The following is a 26,947-nucleotide window of genomic DNA, read 5'->3' as shown; positions in this document are numbered from 1 at the left end:
CAAATTCGCTCTCTGATATTTACATACTTCTGACTTACCCTATCACGAGCAATCAATACTGGAGCGTTCAACCCTTAACGACTAAAGTAAGATTTTTTTTTTAAATTCGCGGACAACAGAGCAAACAGAGCCCAGTGGAGGAATTACTCCGACAGGCGGATCAGTTGATATCGAACCAGAGGCCAAGAGCGGAAGTGTACGCCGCGATGGCGGAAACGTTGGGCCAAGCTTGGCGCGACGTCAACGAGCTCTTAGAGCGCCGAAAGCAGATACTCGACTGCAACGTGCTGTTCCAATGGTTCGTGCAGTAAACACCCACCGCTTGCAAACAACAAACACAAAATCCACATTACGATGAAGATGACAAAATTTCCTGCAACTTATACAAAAAACCAGACACCTTCGTAGAAAGTGCTGTCATTTTCGCGACCACCGCCTTAAATTTAATACCGAAACAAGTCTAATTATCTTTAATTAATTTGATATATTTAATACGCAAAATTTGTGATCTACGCAAACGTTGTAATTTACGGAAACTTTATAATCTCGCGACAATGTGAACTATTCCACACCGTCGCGTTAATCCTCCCTTACCATAGTAATAATGAACGGTGATTTTTTAGCCGAGCAGAGGAGTGCCGCGAAAGCATGAGGGCCCTCGAAATGGCCTGCAACGATACGCTGCTACCGATCGAGATCGAGGCGGTGAAGAATTTCTTGTCGAAGATCCACGATCTTCGGAAGAACATGCTGGAGGCGTTGATGGGCGCCCTCCAGGAGGGGAAGAATTTATTGGACAGACTGAAGGAGATCGCGAGCGAGGGCACCTTGGATTCCAGGCCGGACAGAATCAAACTGGACGCCGATCACGGTGAGCAGCCGTAATTAATGTTTCCGCGATGAGGTGCGGTTAATTACAAAGCAATGTCACGATTTTCTTCTGCGCTCGCCTCCCTTTCGCTCTTATTTGATCGATGACATAACTGGCGTTCTTTCCCTTTCGCGCGCCGACACGCTCCGTCGTGGAACGCGCGCACGCGAATACAAATACGTTGTTACACGCTGCCTCTGCGGTTAAAGGAGATTGCTTTGGTAGCATTGAACCTTTTTCTCGGGCCTTTTTAAATACATGGGGTGGGTAAGGCCCGAAGTGCAAAAGGTTCCGCTATTAAGAAAAACGGCAAGCACGATTTATGTATGGGACTTGTAGCTTGCAATGATTCCACTTTACTTTGGGAGCAAGTGGTATTACAATTTCTGTGGGAATCGCGCGTGGTAGAGTGTGTTAGAAATTATTTTTCACCCTTTTATAGCCGTGATTAGAGTCGAACGATGGTTGGAGGAGCTCCATGATAGGAGGCGTCTGATCGAGGCGTCGTTTCGCAGCAGAAAGACGCAACTGGAGCAATGCCTGGCTCTAGCTTTGCTCGCCACCGATCTACGCGATCTCGAGGAGATCCTCAACGACAGAATCGCTGCTCTCTCGAGCAGCTGTGATCAGCTCGGTGATTCCGCGTCGAGCGCGGAATTGTTACTCTACGAACTGAAGAAATTGCAGGCTGAGGCGAAGGTACCTTGAAGCTGATAAAGTTCATTTTAATGGATTAATAAATTAGTCGTCAATGTTACCGGATCTCAAGTGTTAATACTTTGACACAGTGTTTGTCGTTCTTCCAGGAATTTCAAGACAGATCGATCAAGATAACGAAATCGACCGAACGATTAGTGTCTTCGGGGCACTTTGCAGGTGAACAGGCCACGGAGCAAGCTTACGCGATTCTCGGCGCCGCGGCTGATTATGTTAATGACTTGGATCAGTACGAGTCGCTGCTGAATAGAGCGGTAGCCTTCTTCGATTCGGCGCGATCGGTGAGCACCGACCTTGTCCGCTTGATCTTTTCATGCTCATCTTGGTGTATTTATTAGAGTATTTGAGGATCCTATTTGGGAACTTTACTGCTTCAAATGAGAAGCGAAGTGGTCAGGAAAGCGATATTGTCGCGAGTGGTAGCTGTATTTTCAGTGAAAGTAAGGATAGCACTAAAGTAGTGGCGTACCAAGATGTGGAAAGCTGACAGAATTCTCTTAAGGGGGTATTCTACTGTCACATGCGTTGTTTTAAACTTTTATTCAGGAATTTTTTTTATGGACTTAACGAAAGATTTTTTGGCTGAAATTTTTACTGTTTAGTTATTATATCTTAATCTAGGAATACAATTTTTTTTGGTTGAAAATGTGGAGTAAAGATGGTGACACAACCCATGGAAGCCGACCACCTCGAAAGAAATTGCTCGATTTGTTGCCATTGTTCTGAACGTTCGGTTCGTGCGAATTAAAAGAACCAAAATGATTCTTAAATTATTCGGGCATGACTATCGTTGGCAGCAGTTTCGAATTGAAATTTAAACAATTCTTAAAATGGCTGTAATTTGAACATTAAGTGCCAACTTTTGCGACTTTTCTTCGTCTTCTCCGAGCTATAAAATTAAAAAAAAATAGAAAACAAAAATATTTTGGCCTAATTCTGCTGGAGACGATGACGACACGTCTGCTGAAGATGTGTGCGCAAGATGGGCCCAATCGGTCAGGTAGAATAATTTGAGACATCATGGTAATCATTGTCTAAAATACCGTTTTGAGAAAAACGCGTTTAAACTTTTTTTCAGGATTTTTTTTATGGACTTAACGAAAGATTTTCATGCCGAACTTTTTACTGTATATTTATTATATCTTAATCTATGAATACAATTTTTTTGGTTGAAAATGAGAAATAAAGACGGTGAAACAACCCATGGAAACCGACCACCTCGAAAGAAATTACTCGATTTATTGCCATTATTTTGCAAACACTTCTAGTGAAGAAAATTCTACTTACACCTAATCCGCCACGCCTGGTCCGCAATAAAAATCTTTCATGAAGTCCATAAAAAAAATTCCTGAATAAAGTTAAAAAAAACCGCATGCCACAGTAGAATACCCCTTTAATAGAATTCATCAGAATCAGCCTGTTGAATCGCAGTTGGAATGTTAACGGAATGGTAGCCACAGTTCTGACAACTTGTGTTCATAGCATCGGCCATGCCACTCGAGTGACAATTTCAGCTCGAGGCATTGACAAATGCATTACGACAAGCAAAAATATCGAGTAACTAGTGTTACACAGTATCGCGCGCAAACCTGTTCCTTGGAAACCCTCAGTTAAAAATGCTCAAGGCAAGCAGGAATCCGCAGTTCACGTAATTGAGCATCGACTTGGAGTAGCGATCGTTATCTTCCAGGCAATCACGAAACTGGATCAGCTGGAGATCCAGCTGATGACCACGGAGCATCCCCTATATTCCACAAGATTGGCGCGTTTCCATGCTCAGGCGGTGGCCACCATAGAAGACGTCACCTCGAAGCCTCTGGCGGAAGGATACGCCCTCCTCGATGTCACAGGAAGAGGAGCGCCTGGGGCTGAGGTCAGTTGGACAGATCAATCCTGACATTTAATTGCATCTTATTCATCGAGCCACGCACACACATCCTTTTCAAGGTTCTCCTGTGAATAGTTCTCTTCTGATCCCACTCTTCCCTCCGTGCTAACACTTGCAGAAAGATAGTTAATCCCAAGGGACGTCGATAATCACCAGCACCAAACTGTCTCGAATTTTGAAGCACACTTTCTAAGCTTTCTACTCTCCAGGGCGTGAAGCGCACAGTGGAGGAACTGGAGAACAGGAAGATCCGATTAATGGAGCGTTGCACCGCGCACGAGAAGGAGAACCTCGAGTTGTCGAGGATCATAAACGCGTTCCTGGACAAGCACGACGAGCTACGTAAATGGCTGTCCAGCATACCCGAGGCGTTCCTCCAGGGCCACCAGGACATGGGCAGCGACGTTCCCATGGCAGAGGACTTCTGCCGACTGCACCGTCAATTGCTGAACGATCTCGAGCTGAGGACCGAGGAAGTCGAGCACCTGGAGTTCGAGATGCTCCCGGTCAGAGAACGCTTGGAGGAGTCGCAGAAAGCGGAGCTGCAGTCGAAGGCGGAGGACCTTCAGAACGCTTGGGCGAAAACGAAGAACCTGGTGGCGAAGAGGATCGATTTGGGATCACTTTACCTGCAGTTCCATCTGGTCGTTGAAGAGCTGTCCAGGGAAATCGAAGCGATCGAGAGGGACCTGGCCAGAAACACTGACACTTTGGATGACGCGAAGATCGAAGAGCTTGAGAGACGGTGGAAGGAGCTTCAGCCTCTTTATGTTAAACTTACTGGCAATGGGAAGGCATTCTTGGACGCTGCTGTGAAGGTACTGAAATGATTTTTAATCTCAGCAGTTTTATTCGATAAAATATTATGTAATATTGCAAGTAAATTACAAATAAGTTTCTAGCATGGTGAGAATTGTATTGATGTAATTGATATTATTGGTACCAACATCAGTGTGACAGAAGAGTATTTCTTTGTTGTTTTTATGATAAAATACTTTCCCAGGTCGACGACCCCTATCTGGACATACACAGGGCTTGCTTGTGCGTTCAGACGCTCCTAGAGAAATTCGCTAACAAGCAGATACAATTGACAAGAATCACGAGTGAGATTCTACGAGAGAAACGTATCGAGTACGAACGAAAAATTGAAGAAAGCACGAAGGCAAGTGTTGTAGAGAAACTTGATAAACTGACGAAAGCTGGCGATCTCCAGCACTTTAAGTACATGTTTCTTGTTTCATCCAGACGTTGGAGACTGTAACTAAATTCAGCGAAAGCCTGTACCCAGTGATTAAGTCCCAGTCCACAGAGACGACGACCATTCTTCAAGATCTTCAGACTTTGAAACATCGTATTCTACCTGAACTCAATAAAGCTGTGAATGAATTGGAGTCTAGAATCAAGGGTATGAATTCCCTGGGCCAGAAAGGTACTTAGATAAATTGTGCTATGAAAATAGTGTATTATAATTGCTATTTACTATTTGACTGTGAATACTGAAACAGGGGAGACGGAAACCACTGAGGGCATCCTGAGGAGACTTCAGCAGATGCACGAGAATACGCGCACAACAACGATCAACTACGAAACTCTCCTCGAGTTACTGATTTCGATCTTCCAGAACATCGAGGAAGTAAGATCTCTGTTTAATAACAATTATTTAATGAAATGATGCGAGTAAAATCGTAGAAACGAAAGTGTCAGGTTCTTTCTTAGATCGATGACCAGGTAAAAATTGAAAAGAATGCTCAGATATGTTAAAGTTCGCGAACATTTATTACAGAGAATCATATTTTACGTTATGTGAAGGGTAAGGGGGGAAACTGGGAATGTACATTTCTCGTGATTTTGCGATTTATACCATATTTTGTTGGCGGGAACTGGGCCTGCAGAACTGTCGAGCTACAAAGGGTTATAAAGTTCGAATGCCCCCCTAAGATAACGTTAAAAATTTGGTACACTGGAAAAACAGGAAATGTCCACTCCGCGCTGGAACAAAATACAGAATGTCCCCATTCTTTGCCTAAGCATAAGCTTCTGTCGTCAAGGTAAAAGGAGAAATTATTTGAGAAGGAAATTATATATGAAAATTAAATTCATTCAACCTCGTTTCTTTACTGGTGGACTAAAGTATTAAAACTTAATTTTCTCAGTGAAGCTGTTTTTTAAGTAAGAATGCTTCACCCTTAACGTTCAACTCTTCTTCCCACGCTGAAAGTAGTTCTGCAGCTGTAAATTATGAGTAGTCTTCACAGCCTATGCAGAAATCTGCAACGGTACATCAGAAAACAGTTTCAGCCCACCAACGCGACCCACTTTGACGCAAGAATTTCAAGAATTCTTCAAGCAGACCTTCAATGCGCCTGAACAGTAAATCATCTAGATATTTGAAGTTAATTCCCCAATTGAATTGCAGGTGAAGCAGAAAATCGAGCAACTGCAGGCCCAAGCAGAGCACGCGACGTCCTTGAAGAACCTTGCCGAAGTGAAAGCCGCGTCGAGCGAGCTGGAAGCGATGAGATCGTTTATATCAGACCGAGTGAATCAGATCCAGCAGAAGATTCAGGAGGCGATCGCCAGGGTCCAGCAACAGGAACCAGCAGAAGCTGCTGCCCAGGATGTCGAAAAGTTGAAAGGCGCCATGGAGTACGTGAAGATCTACCTGGCCATCTGCGATTGGCAGTTCACAGAACGAATCGAGGAGCATCGACGAACCTGCGAGCTGCATAGCGAACTCCAGGATCTGGACGACCACCTGAAGAACGTGGACGCGAGGATTGGTGAAAACATCCAGGCAGCCAGGGCAGCTGCTGTCTCTTTTACGCAATTTGAGAAGACTATCGCGGTAAGAGTTTAGTTCTTCGATGCAATGACTGGAACGGAAATATCTTAGCAAAAGCGAAAGCTAACAATAAGACCTGTTAGAAAAGACTTTAAGGAGTTATACCTACCTGCAAGGTCCGAAAACACAAGTATTTTCGGGATTTTTTTTAAAACACTCGAAGACTTTATTTTAAATAAACCTTTATGTATTCGAAAGTGTACATGTTAAACTACTTGTGGTAATTTTTGCGACGGAAAATATACATAAATAAAAAAAAATATTAGCGATCTCTCGGCAGCGATTTTTTTTGTCAGTAGTTTGCGGTGAACGTTCTAATTCTGACCTGGTTCATCTGAAATAAAAAATTCGCGGGAATTTAGTTAGTATATTGGATTATCTTGTCCCTAATCGTTTATTATCAAGAGATATTAATTTGCTACAAAATGGCAACTTCTCATAGCAAAAGTATCGATTTTCACCACAGAGTCGCGCTCATGTTTCATCATTTTCCATCTGTAATATAACAACTACCCAACGGAAATGAAAAACCCACGAATAAGCACAAGCTAATCTAATATACTGACTAAATTTGGTCGAATTTTTTATTTCTTATGAACCAGGTCGTAGCTACAGTGATCACCGTAATAAAAAAAGCGCTGTCGGGAGATCGCTTATAATTCCATTATTTATTTAGTTATCGCATTGCAAAAAAAACTACAAGAACTTTAAAATATATACTTTCGAATATACTACCGTTAATTTTAAAAAGAAGTCTTCAAATTGAAGAAAAAAAATCCCGAATATACTTGCGTTTTCAGACCTTGCAGGTAGGCATAACCCCTTAAAAAAGGTTGTAAGACGCTCGCTCCGGAACGGTTCTAGGGTAAGTGCCGTGGGGTTCATCACAGTCCTCTCATCAGAAGGGATAGCCTTCCCCACTCCGTGGCTAGATCCTCCAGGAACAGAGTTCCTATTCAATGTCAATACGGCGTCGGGCCGCTTGCCATTCCCATATTCTTCATCTTACTCCAAGCAATCAATCCTTCGGCACCCAACAGCTGGGAGACCCAACGTGGTCACCAGCCATCGTCCGTCGCCAAGACTGTTTAGTCTCGCGTACTCTCTACAATCAGGACCGCACACAGGCTAAGTCCTATAAAATCCTCAAAGGCAGGACAGCATAGGGTCATCCGCTCTCGGCCGCCTCCCTAAATATGGTGACGCTAACAGACCCTTTTATTCGACTTGAGCTTAAAATGTAGGAATCTATCATTCGACTTTTAGAGTAGCAGCTGCGAATGCACTTTCTTCACTTCGAATCGTCGTGACCTCCCATTAATAAATAATTAATGATTGTAATTCGAGTATCTAAAATTTTACGCCGATTGCGCTTAGCACAGGAAGTTCTGTGGATTTCGTAAGTAAGAAGTGTCGAAGTGCAGGGAATTTCCTTTTGAAGGAGTTTCTAGGTGTTATCACAGAGGCGGTGGATTTTGTTGCAGATTCTGGAGGAGAAAATCGAGACCTACGTGAAGACGACTAAGGAATCGACCATCGCTTCAATGCCTCGAATGGCGGAGGACACATCGCTGAGAGAAAGATGGCAGAGCTTGAAGAGAAGGGTGGAAGAGATAAGGAGACGTATAGATCTGAGTATAGAGTACTTTATCCTCTTGGAGGAGGCGAAGGAGTGGAACAGAGCGGGTAGTAAGCTGCTGATGGTGATCGCGAGGAAAGCGACCATGGTGAAAGTACCGAAGGACGCGATCGACTTGCTTCAGGAGATCGAGAGTTATTTGAAACCTGGGGAGGAGACTCAGGAGAAGAGGATCGAGAAGCTGAAGGAACTGTCGACCATTGTTTTTGGTAAATAAACAATCTTTACTTCATATTATGTGTCCTAATTTCAATTTTAAATTGGGGATGCACTGTGTTTTTCATTAGGCACAGATAGGCTCCCACAATTCAACGAAGTGATAGTCGAGAACCGTCAGATGTTGGACTCCTTCGCCGTCGTTTCCTCCGAGCTCCGCACCCTGGTGGAAAATTTGAAGAACGCGGAAGATTTGAGGGAAAAGCTACGGCTCGAGAAACAGGAAACGGATGAAAAGTTACAGGCCGCAAAAGTGGAGATGGCTGCCGCGGAAGCAGCCAGAGAGGAGGCTGAAAACGCCAGGAAGATGGCCGAGAGACTTGCCGCTGAAACGCTGGAGAAAGCGACGATGGAGGCGAGGAAATTGAAAGAGGAAACGGAAACGCAGAAGCTTCCGCCTCCTCCGCTGTGCTCGGTGTCCGCGCAGACTGAAAAGATCGAAACCACTGGCGAGAGTTTCATCCAAGAGACGGTTACTTCCGCCGTTACCACTAAAGAAATACACATCTTGCAGAAGGCATAGTATATTCTTTTAATCTTGTTAGTTAGGTATAAAAATTGAGAACTGACACTGGATACTTCTACGTCTGCTTTTAATATCTCAGACAGTTACCCTTCGTGGTAACAAGGGGTGTATCGCACCCCAGGAAATTTGTTTTTCTTTGCCAATATTTCTGTAAATTTTTAGACCTTGACATCAAAATTTAAAAATTTTATGATCTTTAACAAAAATAATCGCTTTCTTCCACAACTATTTTGTTAACTACAAATTTCATCATATCAAAATTTAGATTTAAAAATGTGGTGAAATTTCACAAAAATATTCGATTTCTCCCACAACTATTTTGTTAAGTACAAATTTCATCATATCAACATTTAGATTTAAAAATTCAGTGAACTTTAACAAAAATAATCGCTTTCTTCCACAACTATTTTTTCAACTACAAATTACATCTTATCAACATTTATATTTCTAGAAAAAGACTATTAGAGCATGATTGTATGCGTGTTACGAATGTAGGTACAATTATCACTGAAAAGTTAAAAGATTCAGAAATATAAAAATGGTAACTAAAAAGTAACGCTGGGGTGCAATGAACCCCATGTAATCAATTTGTGATTATAATGTTCGAATACTTCAGTTGCTCAGTTATTTGGCGAATATTATTCGAATATCCAAATATCCAAATACTATTTGAATATTTAAGTATTCGATACAAGATTTCACCCTGACGAACTCATAAACTCATAACTGGAACTAAATAAAAGCTTGTAAAAAAATGAGCCTAAAAACTTGATATATAATTCACACCGTACTATTGGAATACATCAGTATTCGAATAATAACATTCGAATACTCAAGTATTCGAATAATGACATTCGAATACTCAAGTATTCGAATAATGACATTCGAATACTCAAGTATTCGAATAATGACATTCGAATACTCAAATATTCGAATAATGACATTCGAATACTCAAGTATTCGAATAATGACATTCGAATACACAAATAGTCGAGTAATAACATTCGAATACTCAAATATTCGAGTAATAACATTCGAATACTCAAATATTCGAGTAATAACATTCGAATACTCAAATATTCGAATAATAACATTCGAATACTCAAATATTCGAGTAATAACATCCGAATACTCAAATATTCGAGTAATAACATTCGAATACTCAAATATTCGAGTAATAACATTCGCATACTCAAATATTCGAGTAATAACATTCGAATACTCAAATATTCGAGTAATAACATTCGAATACTCAAATATTCGAATAATAACATTCGAATACTCAAATATTCGAAGTTTATTCGTAGCATTCAGATACTTGTAAAATATTCGATTAATTATTTGAATAATCCCAGGCCCCATTAAGAAACCCAGACGAACGTATTACCTTCAGAAATAACAACGCTCGATCCTCCATTTGAATTTTAGACGGAGATCGAGAAAACGGTTCCAATAGTCGAACGTGAACCAAGCCCACCGAAGAAAGTAGTCGTTGAGGAAACTCTCCAGCAGTCCTACGAGGAAATTGAGAAAGAAGAAATTCCTCCATTGGCTCCAGAATTTACTATTCCTTTGAACGACGCCACCGTGCAAGAGGGCGAGAGGTTCACCTTCCAGTGCAATCTCGTTGGCCATCCGTTGCCAGAAATAATTTGGTACAAAGACGGAATCTCGATCCTGAACAACCCTGATTACTTAACAACTTACGTGCAGGGCCTCTGCACCCTGACGATCGAGGAAACTTTCGCCGAGGACTCCGCGAGATACACTTGCAGAGCGTTCAATATAGCTGGCTCGACGGAAACGTCTGCCACGTTGACTGTTAAAGGTGAGCCTGAAGCCTTCGACGTTTTCAACTAACGCCTCAAAGAGGATTAGTTGCAGTTTTGACTTTTGAGTATGGAGTGCCTCTGAAATTTCCATATGTTTTATTCGCAATTTTTAGAAACAGCGCCGGAGGAGCAACCAAGCCCACCAGCTTTCGTGAAAGAATTGGTACCGTCGACGGCAGTGGAAGGTTCTTCGCATCGAATGGAGTGCATCGTTGAAGGCAACCCTCTGCCCACCGTTCAGTGGTACAAGAACGACGTGAACATCGACAATTCTCCGGACTACGTCATCACTTACAATAACGGCGAGGCTGTTTTGAAATTCGACGAAGTGTTTCTGGAGGACAAGGCCACTTACACGTGCAAAGCAGCGAATCGATTGGGACAAGCGACCACGTCTGCTTCTCTGGACGTAGAGAGTAAGATTATATTATTGTAGATTATTCTGTTTTGTTTGTGTAATTGGTTAACACAGGAATTTCTTGCTGCGAATGTCTAGCTTCAGCATCTACAGTGGAAAAACCACGTTTCGTGACACCTCTCTCGAACGCAATGGGCAGAGCAGGTCAAAGGGTGAAGCTCGAATGCGAGGCGAGGGGCACTCCGATGCCTACGATAACTTGGTACCATGATGGAAGACCCATTGAAGAGACCATGAACTTGAAGGTAATACTTTTTATGCGAACTGGAGGTAATACGAAATAAATATGAATGTGCAAAGCATCGAGTTTGAGAAAGTTGAGTTTGTAAAGGGATATTATATTTGATTCCTAATACGTAAGTTTGAAAGTTAAAATGGATATATTAAATCCAGGATGCATCAATAAATACCTTATGCACCAGATGCACAAAAAACTAAATAAATAAATAAATAAATATTGCTCTTTAAGTAATTTAAGTTTGAAATTTCTTAAACGCAATTAACATTTTCCTTCGATTGTGAAAGGTCTCTAATAAAACCCATCTAACCGATCTCTATCCAGCATATCTTATACACTCCCACAATGAATTTCTTAATAATTTTTGCACAGAAATTTTATTTCACAATTCCCCTCCATTCTCCACCGCAAAATCCTCGAAACATCGAACCTGATAAACCTCTTAAATGAATATCCAACGTAACCCACCCTCTTCGCGGTGACCACGTCGAAATAACGACGCCCCAATGAGGCGTTCAACGGAAACAATGCTTTCCTCGTCGCGTCTCGCTTCCACGATCCTTCCTTCAAACCGACGCGACCATCCCCTCAGTATTTTTAGCGACTTGCACGCGCCGAATTCAAAATAGAGCAACGCGCGAAGGGCAAAAGGAAGAGCTGGAGTGGAGGGTTCAGGGTGTCGCGATTCGCTGTTTCAGATACAAACGGACGATGGTCGTAGCAGCCTGATCATCTCGGAGGCTTTCGCGAAGGATGCAGGATGCTACATGGTGGCGGCTAAGAGCGACGCTGGCGAGGCAACGGTGTCCTGCAACGTCTCTGTGAAGGGACGTCTTCCTCACGAGACCAGCGACTCCGAGCTCGCTTGCAGCGACATGGAGCCCGTCGTCCCGAAGATCCAGATGCCACTGAAGGATCTGAATGCCCAGGAAGGACGCACAGTTCGGCTGGACTGCGTGATCGTTGGCCAACCAGAACCGGAAGTAAGTGTCCCTGGGTGAAAAGATATCGAAACACCTTGCGTGGCCTCGCAGCGAAGTCCTTTCATTAATATTCATTCGAGTCAGTTAATACACAGAGGTATTTTATTTAATTCGATAGCGAGCTTAATTTCACTGGCAACGTGGTCGTTGCATGGAAAGGGTTCTATAAGTTGCCAAGTGGAAGTCAATTTTCAATCGGAGAATTGTAGGTGATAATTAAATGAACTTAATTGCGCTGAATAATGCGATCTTAAAACGTCCTTCATTCAGTATTTTGCACTCTTACTGTCTGACATAGAAACTGTTGGTTTTACATACTCAAATTTATGCGTTGCTCGTTATCTAAGTAACTCCTGCAGTAATAGTAAACGCGAAACCTTCACACTAACAAGTAGTAGTGAACAGAAGACTCCGATTCATTACTTGCACTGTTTTTTTTTAATATACAACATATTTACACTCTGACTATCGTATTACACGTATCGTCCGAGTGTCGATAAAATATCCGACGATAGATTTCACGTTAACGGTTGATCAGTTAATATTACTGACTATTGAATTTCTGTTGTATAGAATTGTTTCTTTTATCGACAAGCTATTAAAATTTTTCATGCAATTATTAATGAATTACGTTGTGCTATTTCAATCTGATAAAATTGCTGTTACAGGTAATTTGGTATCACGACGATCAACCGGTGAAGGAGTCAGCCGATTTCCAGTTGCTGTTCCAGGGTGACAAGTGCTCGCTGGTCATTCACGAAGCTTTCTTGGACGATGCTGGTGTGTACAAAGTAGTCGCCATTAATTCTGGCGGCGAAGCGTCTAGTCAGTGCACATTAACCGTGACACGTATGTAAAAGGGACAATTTGCTGCACAGAAATCCTGCGTAATGTCGCGCATGGTTCACTAAATACAACAATAACTGCTCTGATTCAGCGGTCTCCGTTCCTGACGGGTTCAGCAAAGCTCGGACGGAAGTGGAGGAAACGGTCGCCTCGGGTTCATCCCCCAAGTTCGTGAAACTTCCGACAGATTCACTGGTGGCCGAAGGGGAGAACGCCGTTTTCGAGTGCGCGGTGGCTGGAGAACCGAAGCCGGAGCTGAGGTGGTTCTCAGACAGCGTAGAGATCACAGGAAGTGAAAGAATCTTGGTGAGTGCTTGATGAAACGAAGTAAAAAGTTTTGAACGCGTAGGGAAGACCGGGGTTAGTTGATACGATTTTCAGCTTTCGATGCTTTTCATTTTTGTTTGAATTAATTACTTGATAACAAATATGCTAAAATATACTTTGGTCCTTCCTCTTTAATATATAGGGGAGACCGGGGTAGATTGTAACTAAAAAAGGTTTCACAGTTCTTTCTCCAAAGTGTTTTCCTCAATCAGGAAATAATTTGCATGACTTACTACTTACATATGTGGTGAACTCATTGAGTGTAAGAACGTGACAGAATCTTGGACACTTAGACATCTAGCTTCATCTTAAACAAATCTGAATCTTTGTTACAATGTGCCCCAGTCCGGGGTAAAAAGTAATACCATGTGGGGTAAATTGTAACACATCAGTTTTACTTATTTAAATACAAATATGAACACAAATAACCATTTCTAAAAAATATAAATGAAAATGCAGATCATTATTAAATATTTGATATACGTGAGTTAAGCAACAATTGCTTATTGATCTGATTCTATCAAAGTCTTTTTTTCGCTTTCTTTACTTTTGTCTTTATACTTTTTTTATACTTTTTGGATTCTCGTTTGTTCTCTTGTGCGTCTAAAGCATCTTTTTTTTCTGGTGTGTCAGCAAATAGCTTGCTCTATCGCCATTTAGAGCGGAGTAACTAGTAGCTTGTTACAATTTACCCTGCGCTTGAACTTTTGCGTTTTATCTCAGAAAAGGAGAAACTAAACATCAAATAAATGCGTACACATTGTAATAAACCAATGTGTACTGATTCGTTTGCGACAAAGAAGCAAACATTCAAACGGTTTCTAGTGGCGGTTAATTGAAATATAATTGCTAATCAAAGAATATATTTTTAATTAGATTTTAAATTTAGTCATCACCAACTTCAGAGAATTCTTTTTTCCTCATTTTTGGTGCTGGGGAAGTTGATACACTTTCCTGCTTCACGTTCTTGATTTTTGAAATCTCTTATGGGGGAAGTCGCTCATTTTTTACCACGTATTGAAACGTTAATAATATTTAGATCGAGCAGAAGGAAGATGGAACGGGGATTCTAAAGATCTCATCAGCGATCCCTGAAGACAGAGGAAACTACGTGGTGAAAGCGATCAATGCCCATGGCGAGGCGAAGGCTTTCGCAAGATTGGTCGTCAGATCGCTGGGCGATTTCAGAAGGAAGGAGGAATTCGTGCAAATGGAAGAGAAGCTGATTGCACCCTCGTTCAAAGAAAAGTTCGAGGATAGGAGTGTCCCGGAAGGAGTCTCCACGAAATTCGAGTGCATCGTGGTTGGAAAACCATCTCCGAAGGTAACTTCCCCTTACACTTTGAAGCGTTTTATCAGCTGCCATTATTCAAGTTCACGGACTCCGAGACGTTGGATATTAATTATCAACAATTATTATCGCCGTCGTAAGCGGCACTAATTACCTGTCTACTCCGGCAGACCTTGTACAATTAGCCGCGCAAATTAATACCTGAAGAACTCACGTGTCGTGCAACATTAGATCCCATTGCTACAAATAAGCAAAACACTGGAGAAATATCGGAGACACATGTGTCGAACAGTGTTTAGGGTAGATGTACCGTTTGTGGCCATGCGCATAATTATCTTATATTTAAATTGCTTGCAGATCATATTATTACGTGGAGAATTTCACATCATAAATATTTTGTTTAGTATATCGCCAGAAATATAAGGTTACATTTACTGCTTACCCGGAAAAATATTATATTTCTTAAGAAGTGGCCAAATCTGGTGCAATACCTTAAAGTGGCCACGAATGGTGCATCTACCCTAGCATAATTTAATTCACGCGGTAACACTCTTCTTCATTCGACTCTCAAGGTAGACGTCGTTGCTCCTTCAGTTACTATTGCCAGGAAACTGGAAAAATTTTCGGAAAGCGAAGCTCATTTGGCGGCTATACTAATTCGAACGCAGTAAATCTACCACTTCCGTTGTATACAAATGGGCGCGTCCCGAATCGTGGCGCCAGATCGAGAGCCGTTTTTCGAAGATGTCGAGACACGTAAAAGATAGGGTGCAGAGTTGGCTAGCCTGTCACGAGGTGGCCGACCAAGAGTAATTTCGTGCCTCCGGGTTATATTTAAACAGGAACAATGTACCTGATGTGGAAATTCGCGGACGCAGCCGCGCCGCGAGGTACTCCGCGAGAACTTCTGCGGCAATCGTCGATCAGGTATCGATATCGCTTCCCACATGCGTTTCCTCAGAGATTAATCCATCAAACTTCGTATTAAAATCGATCTACAGTTGCCCAATCGCGTGAAAATGTAAAAGCAAGCTAATTAACCACGTACACAACAGGCTTGGCGAAATTCACTGCAAAATTCGCGAATTGGCCAGCAATTGGGTGCCAAAATTTTGTAACACACACAAGTGCAAGAAACACTTTGTAGAATTCTCTGTAATATTCTGCAGAACTTGCGAATTGTATGTAACGCACTTTGCGATTGCTGAAGAAATTTATACAGGTCTTGATACAGTCCATTTGCATTAACTTAGCACACATACCGATTGCTAAAAAACCAATGCGCTTGATCGTTGATTCCTCGAAGTGTGCGGAGCTAAGGCCTTCGGTTTGATTTTGATTTTAATCTAGGATTAGTGAGCCTTCGACTTTATTAGAGAAATTATGTACTCGATAGAGACTCGTTGGTTTAGAGAACCTGAAGCCTCGAGACGTGCACGACTTGCATCAAGTGGGCTGGATATTTAATTTCTAGATTCAATGGCTGTTTAACGACCGCCCCGTTCATGGCAAGGACTTCTTGGTGTCCGTCAGCGGGGATCGACAAGTGCTGACGATTCCAGAGACCGGAAGCACGCATGTCGGTACGGTTTCCTGCGTGGCGGAGAACGCTGCTGGCAAAGCGATCTGCAGTGCTCGTCTAGAGATCGGTAAGCAACGCTAAAATAATATCCCACCTAAAACATCTCAATCCTACTGTGTACATGCGACAGCTATTTAAACATTTTAGATAGAAAAAAGTATATATAAGTCAGTAATATTCAATACTTAAAGTGTCTTTCCAACTTGCAAAATATGCACCACCCCGTTTAATTACCCTTCCTCTATTAAGCTATAAAAATTCACCCCAAAATTTCTTTTACCCTATTTTCTTCACACCTTAACATTTTTATTTTTATTTTTATTATTATTATTATTGACGGTTCGTGATCCTACTTACAAAGTATGTAATACTTGAGATTTCTAAAATTACAGAGTGGTTCCCCCGTGCGAAAACATAGTGCGGTATAGAGTTTTATTATTAACTAGCTATACCCGGCCACGCGTTGCTGTGTCTCTGTTTTTCAAAAGAAGCACGTTTTTACCTGTCACAGGTGTGGCATCTACATAATATTAGGTATACATATATAAACACGCGCGTATTCGAACGCAACGTTATGTAAAAATTTCAAGACGTAAAAATTTAAAAAATTCGTAAAATTTTATTCGCAAAAATTTCATTCGGTGAAGAACTTTCGGAGATTTAAGATTTCGAACAACCTAACATTTACATTTCTATTCATATAGATTATTATTTATTATTTATGCATTTATTATTAATATCGAAATTTCACGCGAAACGATCGCATTAGGAACGTTTCCTTGCCACTTTCCCGAATTCGACATGTTCCCGCCAAAAGCACTGCTCAAACAAGGAGTCAGCCCCTTACGGGTACGCGCGCGTCTTGACCGTCCGATTCCAAGAACCGCGTCGGATTTCCTGCCCGCGGCCGCGGATGATCCTTCGGTAACCGAACGATTTTTATCGCCGGCCTCCTCGTAATAAATTCGTTTACGCGATGCCAAAATACCGTCGAACGGTCGGCAACGGTGCCACGGAGTTATTAATACGCGTAAAGCCCGCAGTCGAACGGCGGTTTCATTCACGCGGCTGATGCGCACGATCGACAGAGAATACTGTCATTTCGCTGGCGCGTGAGAAGGATAACCGAGCCTCGGCGCGTGTATGCGAAGAGAGCGACATTGCGACACGGGCAGGCGGTGAAATTCGACACCGGTTCTCCTCGCTTTCCGCGAGAAAAACTGCAGTGTCGCGCGACCACCCACTCGCCAAGCGCTTGGTAGTTCCACCTTCTCGCCCGCGTCGTTCATCACGCGCATTTTTAGCCCCGCGCGACACGAGCCGCTTCCACGGACGCGGGGGCCAATTAAAAGGCTCGAGAACTTCGATTCCGGATCGGGCAGAGTATTCTCTGCGACACGGCCGATCGTGCGCCGAGGTGGACGTCGCTCGCTTTGCCACGCAGTTTAATTCTGACGGCTGAAACGATATTCCGTGCTCCGCGACTGTTATGTATGTGGAATGGGAGGGTCTTATTTTTAACCGGGGCGACTAAACAAACTCTTTTCTCTTCTTTCACCCGACGAAAAGTCACTTTGAGTCAAGACTAATATTAGGTCGGTGCACATGCCGCGGCAATTAAATCTGACGTTTCTACGCCCACCTGTGCGTGTGCGGGAGTAGTGTGTGGAAACGTGTGGGAAACCATCGATCTAGCCGTTCGTCCGCTAAAACGCTTCTTGCATTCATATTGGAAGCTCTGAATAGTAATTCTCTTTCGTTGAATATAAATATTAGGCAGTAATGCTTCGGGGACGATGTGGCAGAATTCAAGTCTCTCGATCGATATTGAATATAAAATATAATACAAATCAAAAATTTGCACAGCTTTACAAGGTTTAATGGTATCAGTCCGTGGCTTTAACCCCTTGGCCTACCGTTTAACCCCTCGACGACCGACCCCTGATATAAAACACTGACCGTGACGCCCGGGTCCTTGGAACAGAAACCTCCACTGTGTTCCCGGGCGGTATAGGAATTACGGCTTTAAGGGGGTATACCCGTTTGAACCCTCGGAAAATGTATACATTTTGTGGATTTTTTTTATCGTCCAACGAAGGCTTTTTTTATTTCGATTCCCCGTTTATTATTTATAAAGGAAAAAGGTGGATTTTTCTCTTAGAAAAATTTAACTTTACCTTTGATCTCTCACCATTTCTTTATTTTTCAAAATTTTCAAAATCGCCTTCGTTGGACGATGTGGAATCTTATTATGATTCTGCATGCAAAATTTGAAGTAAATTGGTTGAACGTAGCGCGAGTTTTTAGGGCCACCGTTTAGCCGTCTAAAATCGAGAGACTTTCGGACATGTATCCGTAACTTCCGAAAAACAATAGTTTTTTAACTGAAACTTTTTTTATAAGTAGTTCATAATACTATGTAAACATAGTTAAAAAACGGGAAATCTGCATCAAACCGTTGACTTGTAAAAAAATCCACAAAATGTATACATTTTCCGAGGGTTCAAACGGGTATACCCCCTTAAGGTCCGTACGAGGTACGGAGGCCGGCGACCAGTGGAAAACGGAGGGTCTGTACCAGATACTGAGGTGGTCGTTGAGGGGTTAAATTCCGAATCCAAATCAGCACCAGCGGTGAGCCACGCGTCGAGCCATTTCACGGTTCGGCTCAGCGACCGAAGTTGTCAATCGCACACGTCTTAAGCCGGGTCCAGACCTGAATGAGTATACGCTGAGCAGGCTGAGCGCGCACGATTGTTTTGATGTGGACGGGCGAAACGGTAGCCAGGACCGCGTGCTTCTACGTCAGAAAGGGTGAGCGTGAACGCATTATGCTAGCGTGGACTTCTTACGCACATCAAAGGGAGTTTGGGGTGCATTGCGTTCAGCGTGGAAGATAGAAGCAGATGTGATAGTTTTCTAACATCCTCGATGTCTCGGATTTTCATAATATTGGAATATATGGTCTGGGTTAGTCCATATGAAATTAGGGAGGGTTAAGTCCTCATTTTTGCAGATTCGGAATTGGCTAAAAAATACAAATCTTCAAAGTTACCTGCTTTCGGTGATTTTTACGAAACCCACCTACAGAAATTAATTTGAATTACATAAATTATTGAACTACAATGGTATCGGCGCACTGGATCGGTCGGATTTAAACAATTATTATTTTAATAAATTAAAATAATACATCAAAGCTATTTTGCAATATAAGCTACTTTGCGAGTCACGCGTTGTGCCAGAGCACGATTACTTATTTTCAATACAATACGGTGTATTTTATATATGTTTTTAACTTTTCTTGAAGATGATCTAAACCAAGATCGAAACGTTGGAAACTAATATATATAATTAATTAATTGCAAAATAGCTTTGATGTATTATTTTAATTTATTAAAACAATAATTGTTTTAATCTGACCGCTCCAGTGCGCCGATACCATTGTAGTTAAGTTGTACGGTCGAAATTTAGTTTATTTATAATTCTATAAATTATTGAAGGTGTGGACTTGCGTCTCTTTTTTTAATCATGAAGGGTGGATCTATGTGAATGAATTTAATCCATTGCGAATATTGCCATAAACAGTTAATGAAAAATCTAGAAATGACATTTTCAACAATATAATGCAATTATCTTATAATAGACTTTAAAGCTCTATTTTACTAAATAATTTGTCTTTCTTTTCTTCACTACACCCTGCATTCTTCTTAATTCATACAGCCTGATCGACTCGCTGCTGTGTTAAAAAATCACACGAAACTATTTTTAACGAATTCAGCTTGAAATGATATAAATCAATTTTTCTCAAAATTTCCTTCATTATGGTCCGAATTACGTCGTTCTTGGTGTTAATTTCATCGACGAAACATAAGGAATCAATTGACGTTGTTTTCGCAAAAATCTAATGAGAAATGCGGAACTCTTGAACATTTCTAACTTTTTAATGGTATTCCAACCGTTTCGAGGGTCGAAACCCACAAAATTCGGTGAGGCACTGCGGGGGAGGGAGTGTCCTCGCCACGGGGTACCAGGTGGCACCTCTTTGACAGGCGTCGCTGGAGAATCACCCTGTATTGGTAAACAGGATCACTCGGAGCGTTGAGCTGTATTCTTATTTAACTACTCACACCATCTTTACGACCGCGGAGTGGGCTAAGCTAAGCACAGAAATTGGCGCAGAAAGACAACGGCACTTTCGACCCCTCCGCATGCGTCATTCGTGCGCGCTCAGCCTGCTCAGCGTATACGCATTCAGGTCTGGACCCGGCTTTAGCCCCGTTACGCAGTTGCAACAAAGTAAATACATGTGTATGCGGCCAGGAATAACTGAGGTGAAAAGACATCGGCGAAAAGTTGAGTCGTAGTATCTACTAAGCACGAGCCTGACCCTTGGTGTATACGTTTCGCCCAATCGACGTTCCACGAGTCTCACTCATGCCTTCCATCTTTGGCCCCATTAATTGAAACTTTGGTGCAAAGGATTAGTACACGATATGTTGCAGACCACCCTCCAAACTTCCAAAGTCACAGCATCGCGAACAATGTTACCCAAAATAATTCACCCCGCAGGAAACAAAAGTCTTGATAAATATAAGCAAAAATTTTAACTACTCTAAATCGAATCGACTCTCAGACAGCTGTGGTGATCGAAGGGTAGTGGCGCAACGATTGAAGATGGCCGATCCTCTGCGACAGGTCAGTTCCGCGTTTCCCGTGTTCACGCAGGTTTGACCGACCGTTCCATGTGTATCGAGGTGTTGGGAGAAGCTCGTCTCCCTTGCTCTTTCTGTGTTTCGGCCGGTGCACACACGCAGAAAGCACGTTATTTTTGTCGGCACGAATACCCGGCACGTAGCCTAGTCCAGAGTCGCTAACCCAGGGAATTTAAGCGCGTCTTCTTCGAGGAGCCTCGCTCCAACCGAGTCGCATCTAGTCGAAACGGCCGCGAACCACCATCCACTGACCCATTAATCGTCCTTGCGCCCTGTCATCCACTGTGCAGGAACAACCACTCGGAAACGAGCACTCCGGATCACCCCGTCGAGGTAACGACACCGATCACAATTCGCTCCCACTCGAGCGAGTCGCGCGAATTCGCCTTCCTTTCCCTTAAGCAGTGCGTTTGTTTCTAGCATTGTTTGTTACGTCTGATAAACATCGAAATGGAGGTACTCAGGCCTCGGTTAACGCGAGTTTAAACGGAAGTTCGATACACCATTTTGCACGGGGAAAGTGGATTTTAGTAGACACCAGGTGCGAAGCGGAAAGTGCGAAGGTGTTTCGTTGGGAACCGATTTTCTTCCAGGTGACCGGATCGTTTCTAAGATCCGAAGCTTGTTTATATCTCGTGGTGAGTCAGTTCGCAGTCAGTAGAGTGTGACACGTCGAGTCAGACTTGGAAATGATATTTAAAACCGTATCGCCGTGCGTTTGGTCGCTAGATGTAAAGTGAAGTTTCTGTGGAATGTAGTACCGTGGGTGTAGAAGCTTTTACAAACAGGCTGATGGAGTGGTGAGGTATTTTAGAATATTTTTACAGTCGACAGTATCCGTGGCAAGTGTTACCAAGGTCCTCGTCTTCGATATGGATTCTGTTTCCACGTACCCAGGTGATTTCGATAAAGCTAAAGTACAGTGGCGTCGTTCCACTTATTTCACGCCAATTCCATTAATTATCCCAGTAAATTGAAATTCACCGCGGTCGGTTTTCTCCAAGACATTAACACGATTGCACACTTACTCGGGTCACGTTTGGCTTGGAAATTGCGTCCCAGTGCTCGATTTCCGTCGCGGTAGGTGAACGATACTATTTCTGTCGCCGATTGTGGGCAAAGTGTTTCGCTACCCGGTCGAAGGGTTCTCGGCCTATTTCATCGGCACCTCGATACCGCTTTCAAACGTAACTTCTACGGCGTTCCGGGCTTCGGAAAGTTCAGAGTTCCCACGGCGAGCTTTTTAGCAGAGCTTTCAGGCATTAGATCATCGTATCGCGTTTCGCTGGGGCGCATCTAGGCGGATGTTTCGCGATTTGCTCGCGAATTCGGGGCAAGTGGCGCTGAATTTTCGCGGTCCAGATATGTCCGGTTGAATTCACGCAGAAGCTGGTTGCCGGCCAAAGAATGTGACTTCTTTCGATTGCTGTGAAATATAGAATTCAGAAGGAACGTACAGGAAAGTATCTACTAATTTTATAAAACAAAATAGGGGTGATATTTTCTTTTAGTGATTGATCGTCGCAAGTAGAGTTGTTTAAAGTTCATACTTTTCGTGAAATACGAGGTGCTAATACCCTTCGTAGTCGCACGAGGTGTATCGCACCCTAGGAAATATATTGGCCAATATTTCTGTAAATTCTTAGACCTTAATAATCAAACTTAAAAATTTGGTCATATTTTATCTGCAACTATTTCTTCAAATACAAATTTAGACACATTGCAATTTTTATGTCTAGAAAAAGACTAGTAGAACACGATTGTATGAGTATTAGGAATGTCCACTTATCACTGAAAAGTCGAAGCTTCAAAAATACGAAAATGGTAACTGAAAAATGACGCTGGGGTGCAGTGAACCCCCTGTGACCAATTTCTGATTATAAGAAGGTGTGACCACGGAGGGTAAAGTTTTTCAATATACAGTCTGTTAGTGTGGAGTTTTGCAAGTAAATATATTAGCAAGAAACAGATGTTCTACCCACTTTTTTTAGAATAAAAAGAATAATAAAATTTGTTCGTCTCGAGGAAAATATTATGCTCTGTTCTGTAATATAAGTTTGAATAGGATCGCGAACCGTGTTCAATAACATTTTATGGGACAACAAATCTGAAGTACATTAAGTCATATTACGTGGCCTATAATTTCAGTTGCACGTGGTTTGCTTAGAGAATTTCAAGTTAAAGTGCATTCAAATTCGTGCTCAATAGACAGAGTGTGGAAATCCAGGAGTCACGTACTCTCTGACTCTCTGTCCCTCAAATACACAGGCTAGCCGGAAATTACGAAATGGAACACTTGTCCACTTTTAAACACGTCTCGTTTTCACATTTACTAATAAGATCATACAATACGTGATTATTCTATCTATATTTTTCACTGTGCCATATCGGCTCTTTCAAAACACCTATTTTTTTTTTATTAATACGTCATTTTTTCTACTGTTAATTCAGCAAATTATCCAGAATCCAATGGACCACCTTGTATACCTTTGTCACTCGGTACTTCTGTATTTTCAAAAGCAGAAAGCTGGTATATCTTGATCACTCGGTACTTCTGTATTTTCGAAAGAAGAAAGGCGTGAAGATAAAATGGAGGAAGTCAGGTCGTTTCTCAATGTTCACGTGATTGTTTTCGAATTCCCCTTTAAAGTCGAATAGACGCGGAATTTATGCAGAGACGGTTGCGCCATCCAATTGCAGATTCCAATTCCGGATTCACTGATCCGATTCTAGCGTGGCATCGATTAAACGGGCCAACTATTAATACATCCGTGATTCAAGGGAACAAATCGATGCGAATCAAAAGTCAAACTTTCGTGTTTCGAGATGAAAGTGTCGATTGATGAATCCTCATCTTGAGAAAGGAAAACGATAACCCCAATCAAAAGCCAGCTAATTCGTACCAGTGACCAACTCCAAACACCTTCTACCTAAAAAGTACATTGTCAAACTTGCAATACTATAATTATAGATGCTATTCACAATCACGGCACGCGTAAGGTAAACAATTAGCATATACCACAAGTTTTATTTTCATCGCCAAGAAGCTAGAGTCCGTTTATACGTTCCCTCGAAATGTTGTCAGTGCCAAGTTATGCAGAGCTTATATAACAATAAACGAGAAATGAATGAAATTCATCGATGATAAATAATTCTGGCTATCCATTCAGTATATTTTACACTTTTTATATTCTACGTTTACCTTACGCATACTCCAACAATTACAGCCCCCAATAAATATACTAGATTTAAAACATATTTGCTAATCAATACACAGATTGCCATGCAGACAATATTCGAAATGACTCAGAATGTGAGTGTACAGTGACTGTAAATTGATTTAAATTTTATTAAAGTAGAAACAGAAAAACCATCCCCAATTTCAAGCGTCTCCATCGGCACGCACTGTACCCGTGGGATCACAGTTTAACGTTCGAAGTAGTGACTTCCTGTATCGCACAGACGCGACGCGCGGGAGTGCGAGTAGGGCCGAAGGACGCTGTCAGTCATGAAACAGTCAGCGATCTATTGATAACTCGATTAATCATCGTGATTAGGTGGCTGGCAGAAGGAGGAGGGACAGAAGCTTGACGAGGGGGCGGCAGAAAGGGAGAGGGTGTTAGAGCTAGTCGAAAGTTTGCCCGTCGACGAAATGCACGCAGCGAGTAGCAGCGAGAAGCACTTCTCCGAGGAGAAGAAGTCCGAGACCGGTGGAGATAGCCAGGTGCTGACCAAGATGTCGCAGACCGTCACGGAGTCCTCTACAACCCACAAGACCACGACGAAAGAGTACATCTCGTCGTCGATGTCCTCGAACACGTCGAAGGCTGGACAAGAACCGAGCAGCGTTTGTGTGAAGACCACCATTCACAGTACGGCGCAATCGTCCTCGGAGAATGGGGCGCCTCCTGTTGTGCAGGTACGATTATAATGGGGTTGAATGGGGTCAGATAGCTTCCACGTGGGATACTTGAAAGTTGAGAATTAAATGACATTTTCTAGTTTCCACGCGAGCTATGTGAAAATTGGAAATTTCAAGGAAATTTCTTAGCTTCCACGTGAGCTATGTGAAAAAGGAGATTTGAGTAGAATTTCCTAGCTTCGATGTGGGATATTTGAAAATTGAGAACTGAATGGCATTTCCTAGCTTCCACGGAGGATATTTGAAAATTGAGAATTAAATGACATTTTCTAGTTTCCACGTAATATATGTGAAAATGGAAATTTGAATAGAATTTCTTAGCTTCCACGTGAGCTATGTGAAAATGGAGATTAGAGTAGAATTTCCCAGCTTCGACGTGGGATATTTGAAAATTGAGAATTAAATGACATTTTCTAGTTTCCATGTGAGCTATGTGAAAATCGAAATTTCAAGGAAATTTCCTAGCTTCCACGTGAGCTATGTGAAAATGGAGATTTAAGTAGAATTTCCTAGCTTCGACGTGGGATATTTGAAAATTGAGAACTGAATGGCATTTTCTAGCTTCCACGTGGGATATTTGAAAATTGAGAATTAAATCACATTTTCTAGTTTCCACGTGAGCTATGTGAAAATGGAAATTTGAATAGAATTTCTTAGCTTCCACGTGAGCTATGTAAAAATGGAAATTTGAATAGAATTTCTTAGTTTCCACGTGGGAGATTTGAATATTGAGAACTGAATGGCATTTCCTAGCTTCCACGTGGGATATTTGAAAATTGAGAATTAAATCACATTTTCTAGTTTCCACGTGAGCTATGTGAAAATTGAAATTTGAATAGAATTTCTTAGCTTCCACGTGGCCTATGTAAAAGTTGAGTCTAATTTCATGGAACCCATAGCACAATAAAATTATTCTAGATTTCATGCAGCCACTCACAAATTTGTTCACGAAAGATTGCCAAATTCGTTTTACCACACTACACCCGTGGCTGGATTTTTTATATTAATGTTACGAATTAAGCGATGTCAAGTAGGTATCAAGAAGCAAAGGTGGTGGTCTCCACGATTAGCTATTCCTCTAAATTGATGTGAACAAACCTGTGAGTAACTGTACGTAGCATGGCATTCACGCGACAATACAAAGGTCGTATTCCAATCACACAGTCGTACAAAGTCGAGGAACACGAGAAGATCATACAAGACCAGCCAGGGGAAATTCGACAGGAGAAGACAGTGGTCGTGTCTCAGGATGAGGAGGGAATCAAACGCGAAGTGAAACCTGCACAGATGTCGAAACCAACTAGAAAATCGACAGCACCCAGATTCGTGTCGCCTATCACGGGGATGATCGTGGATCAGGGTTCTGACATTGTCCTCGAAGGAATCATTGATGGTATGACAACACTGATATTTTCAGTCTCCTATTATTACATTAATCTTCCTGTCAATCAAGTCTTCTTAATCATCTTTAGAAATAGGATACTGACATTGATAGTCCTTAAATTGTTCACCCCTCTTCGCAATCTACTAGCGAAACGACTTTTATCGACGTTGGACTACATTGTAATCTTTAATCTAGTTAGAAACATTCAAAGATGCTTGACACTTGGTTTTGGCAAGCACATAGTGCCCCTCCCATTGGAGCACGAAATTATTATTTCTCACGTATCTGCATGGCGTGAGCAATTGCATTCTTGCCAGACTGACACTTTCTCGCCGAGTTTAATGACTCCTTAGACCGCATTGCATTACAAATATTTCACAAAGGAGCTCGTAATTTAACTTAACTATTTTCCTTCACCATTCATAATCGCTTTTTAAACGTTTCGCAGGCTTCCCTCAGCCCACCATCGGCTGGTCGAAGAACGGGCAGGAATTGAAGACGAAAGATGGCATGGCGATAAGTTTCGCGCATAATCACGTCCGCCTCGAGTTGAAGAACGTGAACGTTAAGGACGCAGGACGATACACTTGCACAGCGAGCAACGAAGTCGGTTCTGCCAGCAGCACAGCCGATTTGGTCGTCAAAAGTAATCAAAGATTTACAGATTCGCAACAATTTTATGAATTAACTTCATTCTGCTTAGATTTAAATTA

At 42.1% G+C, this 26,947-nt stretch overlaps 1 protein-coding gene across 1 annotated transcript in view; it reads left to right on the top strand.

The window, feature by feature from the left end:
• The window catches only part of Sls (sallimus), a 210,430-nt gene that overhangs the window by 35,838 nt on the left and 147,645 nt on the right, over nt 1-26,947 (top strand). Inside the window, exons 20-42 of the mRNA XM_076829834.1 lie at nt 120-298; nt 624-871; nt 1,314-1,570; nt 1,678-1,869; nt 3,279-3,461; nt 3,686-4,294; nt 4,480-4,638; nt 4,722-4,905; nt 4,982-5,109; nt 5,893-6,321; nt 7,803-8,166; nt 8,245-8,690; nt 10,128-10,527; nt 10,645-10,947; nt 11,028-11,194; nt 11,886-12,170; nt 12,839-13,019; nt 13,108-13,322; nt 14,383-14,667; nt 16,109-16,283; nt 24,486-24,847; nt 26,015-26,243; nt 26,683-26,880. Coding sequence (XP_076685949.1) covers nt 120-298; nt 624-871; nt 1,314-1,570; nt 1,678-1,869; nt 3,279-3,461; nt 3,686-4,294; nt 4,480-4,638; nt 4,722-4,905; nt 4,982-5,109; nt 5,893-6,321; nt 7,803-8,166; nt 8,245-8,690; nt 10,128-10,527; nt 10,645-10,947; nt 11,028-11,194; nt 11,886-12,170; nt 12,839-13,019; nt 13,108-13,322; nt 14,383-14,667; nt 16,109-16,283; nt 24,486-24,847; nt 26,015-26,243; nt 26,683-26,880 — 6,178 coding nt within the window. The remainder of the gene's footprint in view (nt 1-119; nt 299-623; nt 872-1,313; nt 1,571-1,677; nt 1,870-3,278; nt 3,462-3,685; nt 4,295-4,479; nt 4,639-4,721; nt 4,906-4,981; nt 5,110-5,892; nt 6,322-7,802; nt 8,167-8,244; nt 8,691-10,127; nt 10,528-10,644; nt 10,948-11,027; nt 11,195-11,885; nt 12,171-12,838; nt 13,020-13,107; nt 13,323-14,382; nt 14,668-16,108; nt 16,284-24,485; nt 24,848-26,014; nt 26,244-26,682; nt 26,881-26,947) is intronic.

This window comes from Andrena cerasifolii, chromosome 1, assembly GCF_050908995.1.
Source record: "Andrena cerasifolii isolate SP2316 chromosome 1, iyAndCera1_principal, whole genome shotgun sequence".
Taxonomy (NCBI): domain Eukaryota; kingdom Metazoa; phylum Arthropoda; class Insecta; order Hymenoptera; family Andrenidae; genus Andrena; species Andrena cerasifolii.
Note: the sequence above shows the minus strand (reverse complement) of the source record. Positions and strands in the feature narration are given on the sequence as shown.